Source organism: Vulpes vulpes, chromosome 9 (assembly GCF_048418805.1).
Source record: "Vulpes vulpes isolate BD-2025 chromosome 9, VulVul3, whole genome shotgun sequence".
In the NCBI taxonomy this organism is placed as follows: domain Eukaryota; kingdom Metazoa; phylum Chordata; class Mammalia; order Carnivora; family Canidae; genus Vulpes; species Vulpes vulpes.
In genome coordinates this window covers 2,265,759-2,285,742 of record NC_132788.1, presented here as the reverse complement: position 1 = coordinate 2,285,742, position 19,984 = coordinate 2,265,759, and the positions used below count along the sequence as shown (strand labels likewise).

The window sequence follows — 19,984 nt, the reverse complement described above, 5'->3', positions numbered from 1 at the left end:
AGAACGGGGCACGGGGCCACCTTGGAAGGACCGAGCCCCGGCTCCTCAGAGACCTTCCCCTCTAGTGAAACCACCACCGTCCTTGGTGGACGAGTGAGAACCACACGCTCACGCTGAGGAGAGGACAGCGGGCGCCGCTCTCGCCGGGGAGGGTCTCCGGCCCGTGCCTGCGGGGTCCTCGCCTGACTCGGAGGGGCTCCGCCGACCCCTCTGCCATCCTCTCCCAGTCCCCAAGGACTCTGGGGTCCTTGCCCGTGGCCGTCCTCGCGGCGCCTCTCCACGTCACGTGTCAGTCTAGCACCGGGCGCTACTCGGCGGCCGCCCTGCCATCCCTGGCTCTGGACTCGGACTCTGCTCCCCGCGTGCCGCACCGCGTGCTCGGGGCACAGCCCTGCCTATCGAGAGGCCCCCCCACGTCTTCCGTCTCTAGGTCGCGGGGGCAGAGGAACCCCCAGCCCCGTCCCCCAGTGCCTCATCACTCGGGGGAAGACGCTGCTGTGCGATTGCCTTCATGCGCATGTCTGTCCAAAATCAACCCAAATCCTCTGGATAGAACAAAAATTGTGTTTCCCAAGAAAGAGCTACAGCACACAGGCCTCACTTCCACTGCGCGCGGTGCCTGGAATTCCCCAGGATGCCCTGCAGCCACGGGCTCCACAGGCTCCACAGGCTTGTCTGCGGCCAGGTGCCCTTCCTCCACAGCCTGCCCTCTCCTCGTGGGAGCAAAGCCTCTGCAAGACGCTCCTCCTCGGGCCCCTGCCCTTCCGGCCACCCTCGTGCACCGGCCACGGCCACTCCGATCTTTCTGAAAAGCCACTGCCCACTTACACCATCACCGCTGGAGAAAGTCCAAGAGAGCCCGTTGGAGCGTGAATACCCTTCTTCTTCTGCTGCGACAGGGCCGCGCAACCCCGAGGCGTCCTCCTGAGATGTCCTTGCAGGACACAATGGGTTTCTTTCTTGAGCAGACTTCCTCCCGCTCTGGGACCCCCCCAGCCACCCCCGCTGCCCAGGCCCTGCCCAGAGCCAGCGCCGAGGGCACACGCTGGCTGGCCTGCCCCCGCGAGGCCTCCCGTCCCTGAGCCCCCCGGGGATGCTCTGCCCTGTGCCTAGCGCTGCACACCACCCAGAGAAGAGCTGGGTGTTCCGTGCTGTTTAAAGAGGAGTCTGAGTTTCAAAACGTAGGTGTACGTACGTGAGGTTCGTTGCTGTTGGTATGAATCATAGGGAATGCTTAAGGACACCATTTAAAAATGATGTTCTAATAAAAAAAAGCAAATACTTAACCATAAGCAGGGATTCCCTCTAAGTGCAGGAGCAGAGCCCCAGGCACTTGGGGGGTGTGGGGGGTCCTGCCGAGAGCCCCGCCCCGAGTGCTCCTCGCTGACCTCGCCATGGCACTGACCTGTTTTTCTGAGCGGGAAGTCATCTTTGGTGTCGTACATTCCCAGGACCGGGTGGTTGTAGGAGGCCGACACCCCGCTCTGGGGCGGGGAGCTCTGGTCGAGCGAACTGTGCTGTGTTTTCCTGGAGAGAAGAGGCCAAGACAGACGGTGAGTTAGGCAGGGGTGGACTGCGGACGCCCGGCGGACACATCGCCCCATCAGCTCCGCCGCCTCCTCTCTGGGGCGAGGCTCAGATGAGACCAAGACCACCGCTGAACGTGGGAAACAAGGCCGAGCCTGGAGACAGGGGAGCGGGGGCCCGTGCGACGCCCGGCGGTCACCGGTCACTGGCTCCTCTTGGGGCTGTGGCACGGCTGTCCCCTGGCCCTCAGGCCGCAGCCAGCCACAGAAGGGCCCTCGTCCTGGGCCTGTGTGCAGGACCAAAGGTGCAGACACGTGGGGCGCACTGGGAACAAGCAGTAGGTAAGTCTGGGGTCCCCAAGGGGACCTCCCTTCAGCAGGAAAGACCCAGGGTTTGTATGCACCCTCAGAGGAACAAACGCCCCTCCGCACCCTGCCTCCCTGGGGGGGTCGGTGGCAGTCACCAACCTCTTGTGCCTGGACGAGCAACCCCCCCCCCAGCAGGGACCCCTCAACATCCTTAAAATGGCGAGACCGGATCTGCCGGGAGGAGGCTGGGGCACGGGGCGCTGCTGGCCCCGGGAGGACCGACCATCGCGCCTTCCTGGAAGCACCCACCCGAGGTGTAATGGATTCTGTTGAGTCTTTAAACTGTGTAATCTGCTTAATGACTTGAAACAAATTTGCCAACTTACTTATTTGGAATTTGTTAGACTATTTATTTGAATACACAGTGCTCCGCAGCCATGCACCTGGTGTTATTTGAATTGAGACTGGGAGCTCTTAAACGCTTACAGGTGGGTATTTAAATATTTGAGAGCAAACTTGTGCGGAGAATGTGCTGATCAGAGGCCCAGCCAACGAGCACGGCCCGACATCTGGGCTGCGGGGCCGGCCAGGCTGCGTAGCAGGAAGGAGCTCCCGCTCCCGGGACAGGTGCACCCACGCGCCTGCACCCGCCACGGGGTCACCTCCGCAGGCAGGAAGCCCTCCTGTCACTGTGGCTCCCGGCCTCGAGGACATTCCCCGACAATCTCATTAACGCTCTGAGGGCAACACGGTCTCGCTACCAAGCCCCATCCTCCGAGGGGTCCTTGGGGGGGACGTGGCCTTGGCCAGCCGCACACGTCTTGGTGCCAAGTCACCGTCTGGGAGAGAACGTGCCTCCTCTTTTGCGAGAAATGGGGGAAGATCTGTGCGTGCGCTATGGGAGCCCAAAGTATGAGCGGTGATTCTGGGTAGAACGTTATTATAAATAATCCCTGCTCTCCTTGGGCTGACACCGTACACCGTCCACGGTGGAGCTGCAAGCTGGAGGAGCTGTATTTGCTCAGGAGCTGAGGTCTTCTCTTCCAGTTTGATCTCTGGAGACGCTGTCGGTGTGAAAACCCCCCTGCTCTCGGGGGCCCTTCAGAGCTGCAGCAGGAGCCCTGGCCCGGGCTCGAGGCACCCCTGCATCGCCCCAGGGGAAGGGGTGTGCACCAGGGCCACCCCTGCATCGCCCCGGGGGAGGGTCTGAGCCAGGGCACCTGCGGCTGCTGCACTCCCCCCACTGCCGTGCTACGGCCACATCCAGAGACTGTGAGGGAGTGACGCCCGTCACCACAGCCGCGGTTCCTCAAACCCTGCAGACCCCAGGGCCAGAGTCATCCCCAGGCACCTGCCCCCACCCCCCCAGCAGGGCTGCTGTTCCACCCGGACGAGTGCGTGCACCCCAGGAACGGGGACCCGAGGGTGAGCCAAGTGAAGTCCTGTCGCTGGCCGCATGTGCACCCCACACTCACAGCCTCTCTCACAGCCTCGCACACGCGGCATCGCGTTCCGCCCTCCACCTGCACATACACCCCCCAACACGCTCACTCACATGCACACACACTGACACACTCAGCACACCCCACCCCATACACACGCTGACATACTCACGCTCTCACTCACAGACCCTCACACCCACACCCCTGCCCACAAACGGGGGCGGCTCCCAGCCCCTCCCCAGGGCCTGGCAGGAGGCAGCGGGCGGCACCTGTGCCGGGATCCGGAGGACGGTGACGCCTGGTCTTCACGGCTGCGCTTACTGAAGCGGGAAACCAGGGCTGCTCCGTTTTCCTGCTCAGCCCTGCGCAGGCCGTAGCATGGAACAAAGCCCAACACGCGTCCAGCCACGGAGACTCTGTCATCGACTGGCCTTTCCTCTTTCCATGGGGGGAAATTCACAGATTTCCACAAGTGACAGATTCACGCAAGTGACAAACGGAACGTGGACTCGCTTAACCAGCCCCGCCCAACCCAGGGCGATGTGGGTCACACGTGCGACTTCAACGGTAAGCGGCCACGTCACAGTGAATAAGACCAGCCACGCTGCCGTCAGTAAGCTCCGTACCCCCACACCCCGAAGCCAGCATCCCCGCATCCATCAAGCTACACGTTCCTCCTGAAATGCTTCACGGTCTTTCCCCCGTGCCGAGGCTCGGCAGGCAGGCGTCTGGCACCTGCGGGGCACCCGGTCCGAGCGTCCCCGTCTCCGTGCTCAGACACACGCGGTGGGGCCGCCACAGCAGTAAGGACACGGAGCGGGGTGTCCCCGCGGACACAGCCTCTGCCGTTCAGTGGGCAGGCTCCGCGCCCCCAGCCCAGCCGCCGGCCGGCCGTGTCTCCAGCTCAGTCGTGCCGACTCCCGAGCTTCGTCCCGGAGCAGGGCTCCGCGTGGCTCCCCTCTGAGCGTCACATCTGCCGCGTTCACCTGCTGCTCTGGTTCTTCTGTGCTGACGCCTAAGGCAGCTGTGACCACGAGAACACGAGTCCACGTGCACAGCAGTAGCAGGAGAACGAAGGGGCAGGGGGACGTTCGCTTCATGAGAACCGCTCGAGCGTTTTCAGCTGCCTGCGCGCGAGTCCACGGGCTTCACACCTTCCCCGACGCCCAGTTTGCAAACTTGCGCCGTCCCAGCGGGCGTGAGGCTCTGGTCTGCAAGTCCCTGCTGGCCAGCGATCTTCCCACAGACTGGCTCTGTGTCTGTCTTATTTTCTGAAGTAGAAGTTCAAACTTTTGACTTGTATTTTTCTCAGTAGATCACTTGTCTTCTTATTGAGTTGTAGGAGCTCTTTATATATTTTGGATACCAGCACTCTGTCCGGCACAGGCATCGTGAATACCTTCTTCCAGTCTGTGGCTTGCCTTTTTATTTTCTCAACGGTGCCTCTGAAAGAGCAGTTCTAGTTGTGACGAGGTGCACGGCTGGAGTCCTTGGCTTACACCGGGTGACTGCGGTGTCCTCAGAACTCTGTCCCCCTCCGTCCCCAGGGTGTGAGAACTTCTATGTTTGCTTCCAGGAGTTTTAGCTTTCGTGTTGGGGCTGACGGTTGTGCGGATGACTGTGGGCGGAGTGAAGCTGGGGTCAAAGTTCCGTTCCCCGCCAAGGCCCAGTGTCCTGGCCAAGCTTGTGCCCAGGGCAAGGGGATGTGACAGCCTTTCCGTGAGGCTGGGTATAGGGTGACAAAACAAGGCAGCTGCCAAAGTCGGTGCAAACAGACCTGGCCCCTGGCTGACTTCCCCACGTCCGGCCTGCGTGTCCCACATCCCTCTGAGGGAGCTGAACCCAGGGCAGGCCCGAGGGCACGAGCCCTGCTCACCGGGGAGCAGCCGGGTCAGGCCCTCCTGGGAACCCCCAGCCCAGCCTGAAAGCACCCGCCCTCCCCATCTCCCCCTTTCCTGCTCCCAGAAGCTCCTCCCTCCATTCCAGCCTCTCCCTGGGGCGCTCCCTTGCTGCCGGGGCAGGAGGTGATGTGCTGTCCCAGCCCTGGGCTCCGTCTGTCACCTCCGAGCCCCATCACCCCGGAGAGGGGCTCCTCTCCAGCCAGGGGTCCCCCGCCCCAGCCTCCTTCCCGCCCACTCACCGGGGAGCCTGGCACCAATGTCCCTCCACCAGCCGAGAACTTCGAGGTGGTCACCCCATGACTCCCACTTGTCAGCACACGGCCTCCCCGAGGCTGACCGTCCCCCAGCGTCCACCACCCCACCTCCCCTGAAACGACCCTCTTCCAAAGGGCTCCTGTGCCTCCCCGCCTGCCAACCCCGACCCTGGCTGCTTAACTGCTCTGCCCCAGCAGGTCCGCACCTCCACCCTCTTGCCGCCTTCGCAGGCCTGTGGCCCCTGGTCCCCCCAGTGCGTCCCAGTCGGAGGCCCCGTCCCCCGCTCGTCTTCCTGCGGTCTTCAGTGCAAACCCCACGGAGACCATCTCAGCAGTTACCCAACCTGCTCTCCTCGGGGTGCATCCCCCAGCCGGCCTGCTCACAGCATTTCTAGGGAGTCCTGCACGGCTTTCCACGGACGGTGCTGCCTCCGCTCTGCGTGGGGATCGTGTCAGTGGCTGAGCCATGTGCGCGCCAACAGCACGTGCAGGCGTGACCGCGGCGTGTAGTGGGTGCGCAGGGCAGAAGGCCAGTGGTCTGTGCCTTGGAACGGAAGCGCCTCTATGTACTGGGACACGTGGGGTCATCCCGGCGAGACTGGTGCTGCTTGACTTAGTACAAACAGTTGCCCACGTGGGAGCTCAGCTATAGATGACATTTTTCCCCAATAAAATGAAGGATGAGCATATTTTGATTCATGAAAACGGCCCTATGGGTTTTCTGTGAGAAGTGACATTACCCTTGCAAAGGGGCGGGCGGGGGGGGGGGGGTGGGGACTGTATTTCCAAGCAAAACCTACGAAGCACCTTTGTGCATTGTGTCAAGCCACAGGCACTCGCCCCTCGGTTCCGGGGCCCGGGCCGTGGCCAGCCCCTCTGCAGCGAGCTCGTGCTGAGGCCATCCCGCGGCCCGCGGGCACCGTCACTGACCTCTCTGCAAAGGCCCGGCAGCCCTCTTCAGCTGTTGGCGTGAACAAGGCTCTCTGGTGGCCTCCGTCCATTATGCCTGCTCTGGGAAAAGGTTCCCAGCGTAAAAATAAAACATGCCACGGATGCTGCGGACTTACCCGGCAGTCACTAAAACACGGGGTGGACATTCAGTAGGTGCCTACGGACACTGGAGACCAGGCTGCAGCTTAAGTGGACCCTTTCGTGGCCAAAATATATAATAGTGAGAAGAGTGACAGCCAGTTGGCCCCTCGCGCCTCCGTCGGTTCGTTTAAAGATGGGCACCTCTCCGCCCGGATGGCCGCCGTGCGCATGAACCGCCGGGACGCATCAGGTCCCCCCGTGGTTGGTACGGTGCTTAGACAGCCGATCAGTCCACACCCCCCCACCTCACGGGGTGAAAAACTGGGGGCCACTCGGCCCCAGAGAGGAGGCCCCAGGGCCCTTGCACACCCCCACTTACCCGTACCAGTAGCGCGGGTCGCTGGAGATGCAGTGGTTCAGGTTCCGGTGGGCCAGCGCCTTCTTTTTATTGAGGACAAACTCCTGCAGCTTCATCTTCACTTCCGTGCTGGCCACCGCACCTGGCACAGGAGAAAGTACACACAGGTGACTGGGGCTCCGGGCCGGGCAGGTGGAGGGGGACGCGGGGCCGTGCACCCGGGACGGCGCGGAGGCCCGGAGACGGGCCAGGCAGTCTAACTCGGGATGCTGCTGATGCCTTGACGGCCTCTCCAAGAAAGGACAAGGACAGAAGTTCTAATACGAGGCCTCCCTCCCTCCCTCCCTCCCTCCCGTGAAGGTTTTACATAATTGCAGTCGTCTAAGACGCAGAAGTAATCAGCATAAAGACGTGTTGTTACCTAACACAGAACGGCGCTGGGGAAGTCAACGTTACATAAAAGAACATTCTGACTTAGGCGCTGGCAGCACGGTGCTTCCTCTCTCACTGGAGCCGCAGCAGCAGAGTCTGGGAGTCGGCTGCGTGCACACCCACGGCCGCCCGCCGAAGGGATGGGCGCGCTCCCGCGCACGCACCCTGACTTGGTTTCCGCTCGTGGCGGGGGGCTGCCGTCCCTCCCCGCGCCAGGCCTACCCCGAGGGCCGTGCCAGGCGGCCCCGCGCCTCAGCGTCCCAGCCAGCGCGCTTGCGCTCCCACACCCAGGCGCTGCCCTCGGCGCCGCAGCGGCCCTGCATCCGCCCTCCCGTGTGCGAGCGGCTAAGTGTTTCCTGTTGTCGTGCAGAGTCCAGCCAGGATCCCTAATGGTGGAAAAACACTTCAGGAGGTGAGCAAAGCACAGTTTACATTCCACAGAACCGTTTTCTGACGGCGAAGCATTTGCAGATCCTCTGTCCTGCTCGTGCTGCCGTGAACACTTACGAGCCGACATTGTTCGTAGTTAGGATCTGCTTGGGAAGGACCAACACAATCGATACAGCTGACACAAGTAACGTGATAGCCCTCGAAGCACCCTCTGATCCCTTTCCACATCGCCTTCCTGTACTGACCGTCATGTGCCACTCACGGGCGGGCACCCCGCGTCCTCATGAGGATTCGGGATCACCACGTGACCCCGTGTCTCGGGCCCTCACTCTCTGGGATCCCTATGCAGCCCTGCGCCTCTATCAGTATTTGGGATCACCACGTGAACCCACATCTCTGTCCCACAGTGTCGGGATCACCGTGTGACTGTCTTCATCCGTCCTGGGGACTGTCACTTGCTGCAAACGGGAAGGGTAACTGGCATTCACCATGTCCCTGATAAGTACCCGGGCAAGCAGTCACCTTTCCCTCTCGTGATACACCTTTATGTCCTTGGCTTATTTTTCTTTCAGAGAATTTGCGTGGTTTGTTTGGTGGCGGTGCTGTGGGTCTGTGTGTGTGTTTTAAATGTTTATCCACTTGAGCTGTATGTTTTATGGCAATAAACCTACCATGAGCCTACTACACGGCAGGTCTCACACATTTAAAATTCCCATTAACACTGTAAGTGGGCATCGTCACCCCGCAGCGGTCTGGGGGGGCATGGAGGGTCGGGGCGCCTCGGGGCGGCAGGGTCTAACGAAGCCGCTGGTTCCAGGGCCCCGGCTCTGACTCCTACTCCTCCACTTCTGTGGGCCGGCCTCTGCCCTGCTCTCGTTTCCTTTTAAAACGTGGATGATATCCTGAATGTGTGAGACGCTACGTGTGTGCACGTGAGCGTACACCTGTGTGCTTATGAGTATAAACACGTGCACCTATATACCTGCCCCCGCCCCGGCACTGAGCTCCTAAAGCCCTTGCACGTTCATAAATGACAAGAACACTAAGGACACCTCTTGGTCTAACGTGGCGGCTGGACTCTCAGGTGGCTCCTGGACGGGGCGGGTCCCCAAAGACCAAGCCAGGATTAGAAGCTGGGAACCTTCAGCCCCATTGTGTGTGTGTGTGTGGGGGGGGGGGGGTGGACGGGGACTGGAAACGGAGTTAACGACCGGTCACGAGGGAGCCTCCATACAGTCCCAGCAGGATGGGGTTCGAGAGCTCTCCATGTTGGCAGACACGTCCACGTCCCGACAAGGTGACCCCAACTGCCCAGGGACGGGAACTCTGGCGCTCGGGACCCGCCCGGACCTCGGCCTGTGTACACTTCACCTGGCCGCCCCTGTGTCCTTTGCCACATCCTTTAAGAACCTAGTGAACCGAAGTAGGAACCTCCCTGAGTCCTGAGAGCTGTTCTAACGAATTAAACGAAGCCAAGGAGGGGGGTGTGGGCTCGTGTGACCCACGGCCGGTTGGTCGGAAGCACAGTGGACGACCCGGACTGGCACCTGGCGTCCGGAGCGGGGGGCCGACTCGGGACGGGACACTCCCCGTGGGGTCTGACACCCCAGGTGGGCAGAGTCGGAACTGGCTGGCCTGGAGGACCAGCTCGGGTGGCGAGGCCCCGCTGGGAGGGAGGACTGTGCAAGTGCGGCTTTCAGGACAGCGTGACTCGGTGCGAAAGTAAAGGACAAGCACAGCAGGAAAGAACGGGACCTCCCCCAGCACAGGAAGGGACACTGGGATTTCCCCCATCTGACATCCACGTGCGTGTTTCCGCGTCGCCTGCCCCAGCGTTCCCGCCGGGGGCTTGGAGGCTGATCCTTTCGCTGGTCGGATACACGATCCGTTTTGTTTCACCCTGTTTCTCTGGGGCTGCCGGTGCATTCATTCAGCTGCTTGCTGTTGCTGGTTTTCCACGTTTCTCTCTGATACACGGGAAATGGGCTTTGGCGTAGGAGACTCGGCGGATACTTTGACAAATTGCTCATAGGTTGTCAACGTCCCTGCGAAACAGCCTTTCTTGCCACTGTGTTCGCCCCGAGGATACGTCTCATTCACAAACTGACTTCGTCTGGCTGTAGGTGTGTCTGCGTTCCCCGAGGCAGCGCACCCCGCAGTGGCGTCACAGAGGCCCTTCTGTGTGTCGTGGGCCGCGGTCGGACGGCCCCAACCCCTGGGGGACGGGTCCTCCGCAGCTGCAGCGCGGCCTGAATGAGCTCATCCAAGGGGAGCACAAAGAAAGTTCACTAAACCGACTGCAAAGCACCTTCAGAAGCTCCCATCACGACACATGGGCTTTTGTCTGGGGCCTTCCCAGGGTCCGAGGAAATGACCCCATCGGCGCATGAGGAGAGAGGCTCCCCAGGGCCCCGTGTGAGCCGAGCACCCGGCGGGCGGAGGGCACACAGGATGGACACGGCCAGGCCGAGGGAGGTGCCCAAAGGCCCCCCGTCACACCTGCTTCTGAGCATCGCTGCTCAGTGCCTCCAAACGCGGCGAGCGTCGGGCCGACACAGATCGGGGCTCCCGGGGCCCGTGTTTCCTGCCTGCGGTGGACTCCGAAATCGCAGACTCGGAGGGTCTGCTCATAACACACCTGGGGACGCGGTCACCTGGCGCTCCTGACGGCGCAGCGGCACCAGGCGCACGGCCGAGAAACCATGCCAAGGGTTAGCCGTGTGGGGCACGATGTGCCCGGGGACACCAGGAGCGAGAGGTGACTCAGGGCGGTGGGGGGACGCAGGAGCAGGGCGCGCGGCACCCCAACGGGGAAGCGCAAACTTGCTGATCCGTGTGTGAGCTGAGGGTAAGCCGCTCAGAGAATCACGCATGACGGGGAGCCCGGGTTCCCCCTCCTTGGGCGCTGCGGCCGCGGGAAGGGATCAGACCACCGGGGGAAGAGGGGGAAGAGGAGGAGGACCCAGCGGAGGAGGAGATGTCCCCCGGCCTTCAAAGCTGCGGTTCCGGGCGAGTGCACAGCGCAAAGCAGGACAAGGAGAGGACGTCAGCGCGGAGCTCGCAGCCCCCAGCGTCCCCAGCAACGCCGCCCTCAGCTTCTCAGGGAACCCCTGTCTCCACAGGAGGGATGCTTGGGATTCCCGCAGCACTCACGGGACAGGCCGAGCCCAAGGACCATGTCCGGGAGCCTCTGACCCTCTCCCCGCTGGCAGCACGGGCCCCGGAACTCGGGGGCAAAGGATAAACCCCATCCCAGCAGGGAGGGCATGAGATAAACCCCAGTGACAGGCAAGACGTGGCCGGGGGCAGCTGACCCCCCGGAGGAGACACCGACCCTGTCGCCGCCCGGGGCTGGTGCCTCCTCAGCATGGGCCAGGACTTGTCCCCTGAGCTGTGCCGCATGACGACGGCTCAGGGTGGGGCGGGCACCTTACCAAGCTCTCTCGGGACCAAATCCAGAAAAGCCCACCTTGGGCACCTGGGGGGCTCAGCGGTTGAGCGTCTGCCATGGCTCAGGGTGTGACCTCGGGGTCCTGGGATCGAGTCCCGCATCGGGCTCCCTGCATGGAGCCTGCTTCTCCCTCTGCCTGCGTCTCTGCCTCTCTCTGTGTGTCTCTCATGAATAAATATATAAAACCTTTAAAAAATTTTTAAAAAGAAAGAAAGAAAAGCCCACCTCCCCGAACTCAGGAAGGTTCCTTCCGACGTTCCCTGACATGTCAGGCCAAGTCCTCTCTACCAGAGACGACAGATGGAGACATGGTCACAAGGGTGGGACCCCCCCAGGGCCCTCCCGGCCCCTCCTCCCAGGGACAATGGCACAGGGGTGGGGGGAGGGGGGTAGTGGGACTGGAGGGCAGCCTGTCCCCCCACCTGCGACAGGTGTGGCCGCAACCCCAAGGAAGCAGGGCCAGGGCAGCTCCACTCGGGGCACCACGGGGGCCCCTCCTTCTCCGAGCTTCACAGGAGGGGATTCCAGAAAGAGCATCACCCCCGTAGCCGGGTCCTCATCTCCGGGGCTGCCGCACTTCGTGTCCTGCCTGCGGCTACCGTCCATCTGTCCGCGTGCACGGAATCCCCACGCTCTTAATTCTAACCCAGTAGGCCTCGCGGAGCCGCTCTTCTGACACTTCCGGGAACACTGATTGAGAACAGTTTTCTCCTCTCCTTTTTTTTTTTTTTTCTTGTAAGTTTGCATTTTCATCCAGGTGAGCATCCAGGGTGCCGCGTTAGCTCCCGGGGCCCCGTGCAGTGGCTCCACACTTCCTCACACCCCCAGCGCTCACCCAGGGTCCCCCCACCTTAAGTCCAAGTCACAGAGTCCACGGAACACATGCCACACACAGATATCCAAACATCTCTAAGTTTTACTTAAAAAACAACAATAACAATAATTCCTGCTAAAAAAATTTTTTTTAAATAATAAAAAAATAATAATAATTCCTGCTGCTTATCAGGACGGAGCTGCCGGGGTCTGACCCAGTCGGGTGGCAGGAGGGGCCATGCAGGCGGGCGGAGCGGGACCCCCGGGGCTCGGGAGGGGACGGCGTCTGCACGTCACCCATCGGGATTCACCCACTTTTCTTGTGCCCACCTCCCGTCCAGCCTCTGGCCTCAGAGGAAGGCCCGACGTCACTGATGCGACATAGAATGACTTTCTGGATCAGGTGTTGGATCTTTTCACTCCAGCCTTTTGGGCCTTTTTTTTTTTAAAAAAAAAAAAAAACAAAGTGAATGATTGGGCCGCGCTTGTAAACAGCAGCGAGCAGGCAGGTCGCCGCGGCCGCCCCAGGCTGCTCCCAGAACAGACTCGCCTTCTGCAGGATTCTCCTTGGAACCGTGTGTCTTAGATTCCTAAATGTAGTTCGTCTACGTAGAACTGACCTGACTAAAGATCACGTGTCCGCGCTGCGCGAGAGACGGAACGGCACCGCTTCTAAGAGTTCACTGTTCTTTCGAGCGAAGTAGCATTAACTGGTATCAATCCGCAACGGAAAACTGCGGGATTATTTAAAATCAGAAGTACTGTGAATGTTTACGAATGTAACAAAACTTTAATTAAATACTCAATAGGAAATTCCCTTTCTAAAAAACCCCAAGAAACGACACAGATGCCTTGCGCTGCGTTTTCAAATGCTCACAACTGGGAGACGCCCCGGGCCATTTGCATTCCCCCACAAGCGCCCTTTTGCTGGGGCAAACAAGGCCCTCGTTCATAGGGCCCAGCCCGCCCGCGGCCCCGCTCACATAAGAGCCCCCGAGTGGCGTCCACCACTGCGGCCTGCCAGGCCTGCCTTCTCACAAGACCACACTCAGGGCTGCAAAGCCTACACGAGCGTGCCAGATACCCAAACTGTACACAGTTTATTATTAATAATAAAACCTGACCACCCAAATCCACAAATTGAAAACCACCAGGGTTGCTGCTAGTGACGAGCGTGGAGGGAAGCAGAGAACATTCCAACGCTCCACTCGGGGCGGGGAGGATGCTTGGTAGGTGGTGCAGAAATTGTTTCTGACGTGTAAACAGATCTGAAAGGTTTTCTGAACTCCAATCGCTTCACATTTTGTGAGGCTTAAGATGTTATTTTCATTGGAAGATTCTGGTAAACTACGAGGAACTAATGTAGCCCAAGCTGCTTTTTAGCAATCTGAAAACCTGGTTATTTGCTGGTTAGTTGGGGCACACTTCAACCAGCTGATACTCAGTTTTAACTTCCATCCTTGGGTAAACAGCGGCTTCCTTACTCCAAAGCAAAACACACTAAGGAGGGTGCGCGGTGAGGCCCAAAGCACAGGAGCTGGACAGGGAGCAGGACCCAAGGCAGAGGCCGCGCTGTGTGCAGCCCCGTCGTGGCTCTGGCCCCCAGGAGCAGCCCCTCTCGCAGGGCTCCTACGAGGCCCAGGTGCTGTCATCTGCGGGGACGGGTCTGCAGAACAGAAGGCAGCCCCAAGGCCGGCGGCCGAGCCCGCTGGTAGTCGGACTCCCTACACGGAGCGAGAGGACTCTCCTGGGCCGCAGGGAGCTCCAGACGTGACGGTGCTAGAGCCCACCCTCCACTGCTGAGCAGCGAGCGCATGGGGCACCCGGGGGACGGACGCCACACGCCAGCCAGGAAGGTCCCTTGACACGGAGGAGTCCGCACACCCCACCCCCAGGCAGTGGCTGGGCCGGCAGGGGCTCTGCGCCCAGAGCGCGTCATCGCGCCAGTGGGCTGGGCAGCGGGGTGACCCCTGTGACCCCCACCCGCCCCACCTGCAGCCCGAGCGTGCAGGGTGCTGACCCAAACCTGCAATTTAGTTTCCCCTGATGGCCCTTTGTCCTCGTGCATGCGTGCGTGGAGTCTCGCCTGAGGGCAAGCACAGCCCGCGGGCCGCCACCTGATCCTGCAGGGGCGATAGCACGGGGTCCGCTGCTCAGACCTAGTAATTACTTTCAGGTATCTATGAGACATTAGATCTCACGCGGAGTAAAAACTCTCCTGATTTGCTTCCTGCCTTGAAAGTCTACCAAACCGTTAAAATAAAAGTACGTTTAAAGTATATCGTTTCAACGGTAAGATGCGCCGTAGCAACTAATGATCATAAAAGGTATCAAACCAACCGCTAAAAACTTACAAGTAGGTAAGTGGAGACACAACTGAACACGGAGAGAACACATCGGCTGTGTGTTTCGGGGAAAAAGAACAGCCTTTCTGCAAGAGAATGCGTCCACACACGTGCACGATCCTCGGCACGACACGCGGGCGGGCTGCGTCCTGACCCGGGTCCAGAGGAGACGGGTGGGTCGGGCGGCAGGACGAGCGGGACCCCGCGCTGTCAGGCAGGTGCCACCCGGCGGGGAATCGGAGCGACGCGCGTCTCCGGCAGAGGGCTCGGGGCAGAGCGTGAACTGAACAGCGCTCCCCACCCGGAGAAGAGGGCGACACCCCGCCGTGAGACGAGGGGGAGACTTGAGCAGCAGGAACTTGACAGGAGACATGAAACAGGCTGAGCCTCGGTGGCTAAGGCCCCCGGGGTCGGCGCTCCCAGCAAAACCGGCTGACGGCTGCGGGTGCTGCTGGGGACGCGGGACACGGGCACTGCCCTGCACGATGGGACGGCGCCTGGGGACCGCCTGGCCTCACCTCTGAAAGGGGCAAGTGCCATCCCTCAGGTTGGGCCACGCCCCCTCACACCTGCCTCCACGCCAGGAGACGGCACCACCCCTGACGCTCCGGTTAGGAGGTTAGGAACCGGGCAAATCCCCAGCGGCCACAGGACGGAGAACCTTGAACTTCGGGGTGTGCCACGAGCGGGGATGGAGCAGCAACCATCAGCAGACCCGCCACACGGGACACAAGGACACGAGGCACGAGCGTGATGTTGAGTGAGAGAAGCACGAAGTCCTACACATTAGCAAGTTCGTCCAAATAAACTTCAAAAGCAGCTGCTAGGTTTGGGGAGGGGGACGACGACAGGTAGTTTGGGAAGGAGGGGGCAGGGCCTGGAGGGCCCAGGGCCGGATGCTGCCCCCGTCCTGGTCCGGGGCTTTACCGGGAGGCCAGCCCGTGAACTGTTCCCTACACGCTGAAGGGTGTGCCCCGATGTGCACCGTACACCAACATGAAAGGTTCTCAAAGAATTTCAAATAACGGACTTGACGGGGATACTTTACAACACCTCGTGCTGCTGCGCGTACGTAGATTAAAATCCAGACGCCAGGCTAAGATGGTTTGTCTCCGTGGCCTACCACCCTCAGTAGCTGGACGTGATGGATTTTAGCAGGGAGCTAACGAGTGCAGCGGAGCACCGACGTCTCGGGCGCACACGACCCGGGCCTGGGGACGTGACGCCCTCTCACTCCGCTGCCCGGGTCCTGGGTGTGTCACTGGAAACAGGCTGCCCGACGGAAGAGGTGCAGGCGCGCCTGAGACTCGTGTGCCTTCAGCCGGGGCCTGGGGCCGCCCGTGTGGAGGACACCGCGGCCCATGGGCACTGGGCCTTGCTGCGCCCACCGGAGGTGCTCTGCACAGCAGCTGGCAGGCAGCGGGGCTGTGGCTTCTCCCCAAGGGACACGGGAACCCCCACAATCTTCCAAAGGGGGAACAGCACACAGAACCAGCTCCTCTCCTGGAAGATAACAGACCACGCGGCTCTTCAGACACACAAGCACAACCCATGTGAAAAGCAGACGTCAGGGTCAGGAGCGCCGGTGTGGGGTGAGGCAGTGTGGTCCCCGCTCATCCCGGGGCTATCCATGAGCCAGGCCGGGTTCTCCGGTGCTCACAACACGCTCGCGAGAGAGGGGAACTCTGAAACGTGTAGGACCGACTCGCGGGTGAGGCCCACTGTGCACCTGCCGCGGATGCTGCGCACCCCCAGGTGAAGGCAGGGGTTGGACGCCGTCGCCCAAAGCTGAGGGTGACACCACGAGCGCTGACGGGGGGTGGCTCCCTTCCCCCCCACCAGGCTGCAGCTTTTGGGGGCCGGGAGCACGAAAGTGGGGGGAAGAGCCGCCCTGCCAGGCCCCAGCGCTGTCCCCCGCCCCCCGGGGCCCGCCCCGCACACTCACTCTCTTTGCCTTTCTCCTTGTTCTTGAGCTGCTGAAGCTTCTGCTCCCGGTGCTGCTTCTCCAGCTCCTGCTCCTGGCGATGCCTCTCCAGCTTCCGCTGGTGCTCGAGCAGCTCCTGCTGATGCTTCATGGCCAGCAGCTCCTGCTGTTGCTGCGAGCAGGGAAGGAGGAGACAAAGACGGTCAGGGACTCACCCCAGACAGGACCGCACACGCACATGCACACGCACACGCACACCCACGATCAGCAGAGGGCCACACGTCTCCACGCAGGCGTCGTCCCGGCGCGAGGCTGTCCGTGCACAGCCAGCACCTCGGACACGGAGTACGGGGGCTCGAAGCCCTGCACGCACGGCTGCTGGCTGGTAAGTGTTACAAACAGACATAAAAACCACTGAGCTGCTGGAAGAAAACACCCATGAAGATCCGGGTGCTCTCCCCGGGTGGGCATGGTGCGTGGGGAGCAACACGGCTGCCTTGCAAAACTGGGAAAAGCTGCTCATCCAGGTAGATGCGCGTCCGCCCCAGGACCCAGCAGCCCTGGCCCCAGACTCGCCCGGGGCTGCGCGGACACATCTGCACACGGGCGGCTTGCTCACGACGGCCCGGGCTGGACGCGCCGTGGACCCAGGCCAACTGTGCACCCATTTGCTGGAAAGCCACCAGCAACGAGAGATCCCTGATAACACGGACGGGCTGGGGATGCACAAAACACCCAGGCTGATGGTGCCGACGGGCTTGTGGGGAAAAGAGTCGCCCTCAAAGGTCCCCTGTACGTGAGGTTGTGGCGGGGACGTCCGGGGACCCGGTGGCAAAGCCACCGCACCAGGGCTGTGTCTGTGCCCCGCGTGAACACCGCGAGCTCGTACCCCTTCTCCTTGTTGTGGGCCCTCGCTCCACGGCCCCTCTGGGCGGGCGGCTGTCGGGTTCCCTGTGCGGGACGAGGGCGACACTGGCAGCCCCAGCAGCCCAGAACTTTCTAGTGAGGAAATCTAACACAGGTGTCCTCCTAAATCCGAGCCATCAAATGTCTAGATGGGGACAGCGGCACATGCGTCAGGCGGCTCACGGGGACTATGGTGCCTACCTAGTGACTGGCCGGGGACATCGAGGCCCGCGGGGGCCAGTGGGCTGGGCCTGGAGCACTAGGCCTGGTGTTGGAAAGGCAGGGGAAGGGGAACGTGGAGTGAGCGGGGCCGGGGGTGGCTGTGCAGGGCAGGACCGGCACCCTCGCATCTCCCGCGGTCCCGTAAGGAATTGTGCTCTCAGGTCAGCAGGTTACGGCGGAAGGGACAGGCTGGCAAGAGGGGGCAAAGTTGAGGGGTTAGGGGTCCCGGTGGGGCAGCCAGGACGGAGTGAGGCCTACAGGGCTCTGTCCCCAGCACCGCGGCCCAGGCCCCCGTGATGTGCTGGAGGGTCTCGGGGCGGGGGAGCAGGGAGGCCACCCAGCGTTCTGCACAACTGTCCCTGCGCCCAGCAAGAGTCGTCAACAGGGAGACGTGTGAACAAGCCCCGGGTGTGAGCGTGGGCACGTGACGGAGCCCTCACGGGGAGGGGATGTCTGCTGCCCCGGGGAGTGCGTCCCGGGACACCGGATTCCTGCCGGCCCCTCACCAGCCAGCTCGTGCTCCGATGCCTGCTGCACGGGCACCGGCACCAGCCAGCTCTGGGGGCTCAGCACTGGGAGCCCCTGCTGCAGGGGGCAGGTCCAGGCAGCAGAGAGGGCGTGGGCCCTGCTCCCCCCAGAGGCCGCAGGGAATGGGGCAGAGGTGCCTCCCCGGGGCCCTGCCTGGCCTCCTGGGCCCCGTTCCCCATGACGCCAACACCACCGTGTAGAAATCACCCAGTTTCTGTTCCCGACCGGCGCATCGCGTAAATGAACCGGATTTCAGATTGCTGAGAGCTCTTTTCTGCGGAGACGCGGTACATCACCCACCATGCCTGAGACTTCCGCGAGGTTCCAATCACATCACACGAAAAACGTTAAAGGAAAAAGAACATCATTACGGAGATCTAAAAAACGAGCACTCTCCTCCTCCAAACGGAGCCTACACCCCAGGAGTGGGAGCACGTGTGCCCGCCAATACAAGGGACGTCCACCCAAACCTCAGACGAAGGCGGTAATAACAGCTAATGAGCAAAGGGAACGAACCGCCAACGTGTAAGTGGGGACCGCGCGTGCGGGACGCCCCGGGCAGGGGGCAGGCAGGCTGCAGGGGGCTCCCCGCCCGGCCTCCAGGCAGACCCCGCGCACCGCCCTGGCCCTCAGCCTCCCGCCTGGGCCCTGCTGCGGGGACAGTGGCCTGAGTGGCCCACAGGACTCCGGGCCAGGCTGCTCTCACACAGCAGCGCCCCAGCAACTCTCACTGCAGGGGACCCACGAACCCTCCGCGGACTCAGCCGCCTCCCACCTTCGGCAAAGGGAGGGGGCTCCTCTCCAGCCAGGAACACAGGGATAGAGCCGCGGGAGGGATGTGCTGCGGGACCCAAGACCAGTGCAGGGGGAGGGGGAGGAGGAGGAAGGGGAGATGCGTCCGGGATGGGGCCCCGACAGAGTGTGTCCAGACCCCCGGCAACGGCGTGCCCTTCCCGTGGGACGGGCTGCTCCGGGACGGCAGGTGGGCCGCAGGTGTGACGGGGAGGGCCAGGAGGAAGGGGCCCAGGGACACCGACAGTCCTTTTCAGACCTGTCCTAGGAACAGAAATCCCATTCCGAAGGGCCCCCTGACATGAACGGGAGGCAGGGAGCCGATTCCTGGCGTTGCTAGCACAGGAGGGGCAGGTGGTGCCAGGCAGGGCGGTGGGCAGGGCGGCGGGCAGGGCGGCCCCAGCCGAGGGCACCTCTGCGGATCCTCAGGGCCACAGAGCCGTGTGCGGCAGGTCAGACACACCCCGGGCTGCGGCCGGCCCAGGCCTGCGTCGTCGGGGCTCCTCTGTGTCCTCGGAACCTCCAGAGGCGCACAGCCCGGAGGGCAGCCCCGCGTGGCAGCCAACTTGGCAGGATGCTGAGGGAGCTCCTACAACCAGGTGCCCCCTTCCCCGGCCTCCCCACGCCCCAAGCTGCCCTCACGCCGCCCCGGGTTCCCTTTCAACTGCTTGGTGTTCGTCTGATGTGTCAATGAGGGGCAGGTGGAAATTCACTTAATAGAGTCCCAAAATATTTACTTTCCAGCCAGATCCCAGAAGGAAAGTGAGATCTTTCAATTATCATCACAAAAAGGCCGTAACGTCCCCCACCAATACTGGCGATTAGAGTTCACAGGATGATCAAAGTCCCAGAGACGTCACGGCCCTGGAGTCTTCATGGAAGTGGCAGCTACAAAGGAGGACGTGACTCGCCCCAAGTGCCCCAGAGCTGCCCTGCGGCATCCGGTGGAGGGGGCGGAGGCCGGGGCAGGGACACCCCCACACCGGGGCCCTGGCGCGAGCCCGGCAGTGGCACTCGTCACCCCCGGTGTCACCGCGCACGTCGGGCCCGTCTCTGCATCTCGTGACAAAGCCGTCCTCTGTGCTCCCAGCTTCTGGAAAATGAGGCAGAGGCACAAGGTGAGGGACGCCGTCATGTCCGGCACTCGCGGCGAGGCCCCGAGGGAGGGACAAACGTGCCCCCAGGGCCAGCCTTCAGGCAAAGTCCACGTGGTCACTTACAGCTGCTGCCTCGGCCGGGGGGGGGGGGGGGGGACGTCACACTGCGGGCGGAGGAGTCTTCGAAACGGTCCTCTCGCAGATCCAAACGCGTGCGACGATTTAAAGCACGATGCGCACCAGTCACGACGGGCTCCGTGAC

General features: G+C 62.0%; 1 protein-coding gene across 10 annotated transcripts in view; it reads right to left on the bottom strand.

The window, feature by feature from the left end:
• The window catches only part of HDAC4 (histone deacetylase 4), a 263,985-nt gene that overhangs the window by 68,109 nt on the left and 175,892 nt on the right, over positions 1 to 19,984 (bottom strand). For 9 of the 10 annotated variants that reach the window (XM_072719004.1, XM_072719003.1, XM_072719005.1 and 6 more), the window contains 3 exons: positions 16,199 to 16,349; positions 6,844 to 6,964; positions 1,406 to 1,527 (listed from right to left, as the gene is read on the bottom strand). In XM_072719004.1, the coding sequence (XP_072575105.1) occupies positions 1,406 to 1,527; positions 6,844 to 6,964; positions 16,199 to 16,349 (394 nt within the window). The remainder of the gene's footprint in view (positions 1 to 1,405; positions 1,528 to 6,843; positions 6,965 to 16,198; positions 16,350 to 19,984) is intronic. The other variant, XM_072718999.1, reaches the window with a different exon arrangement.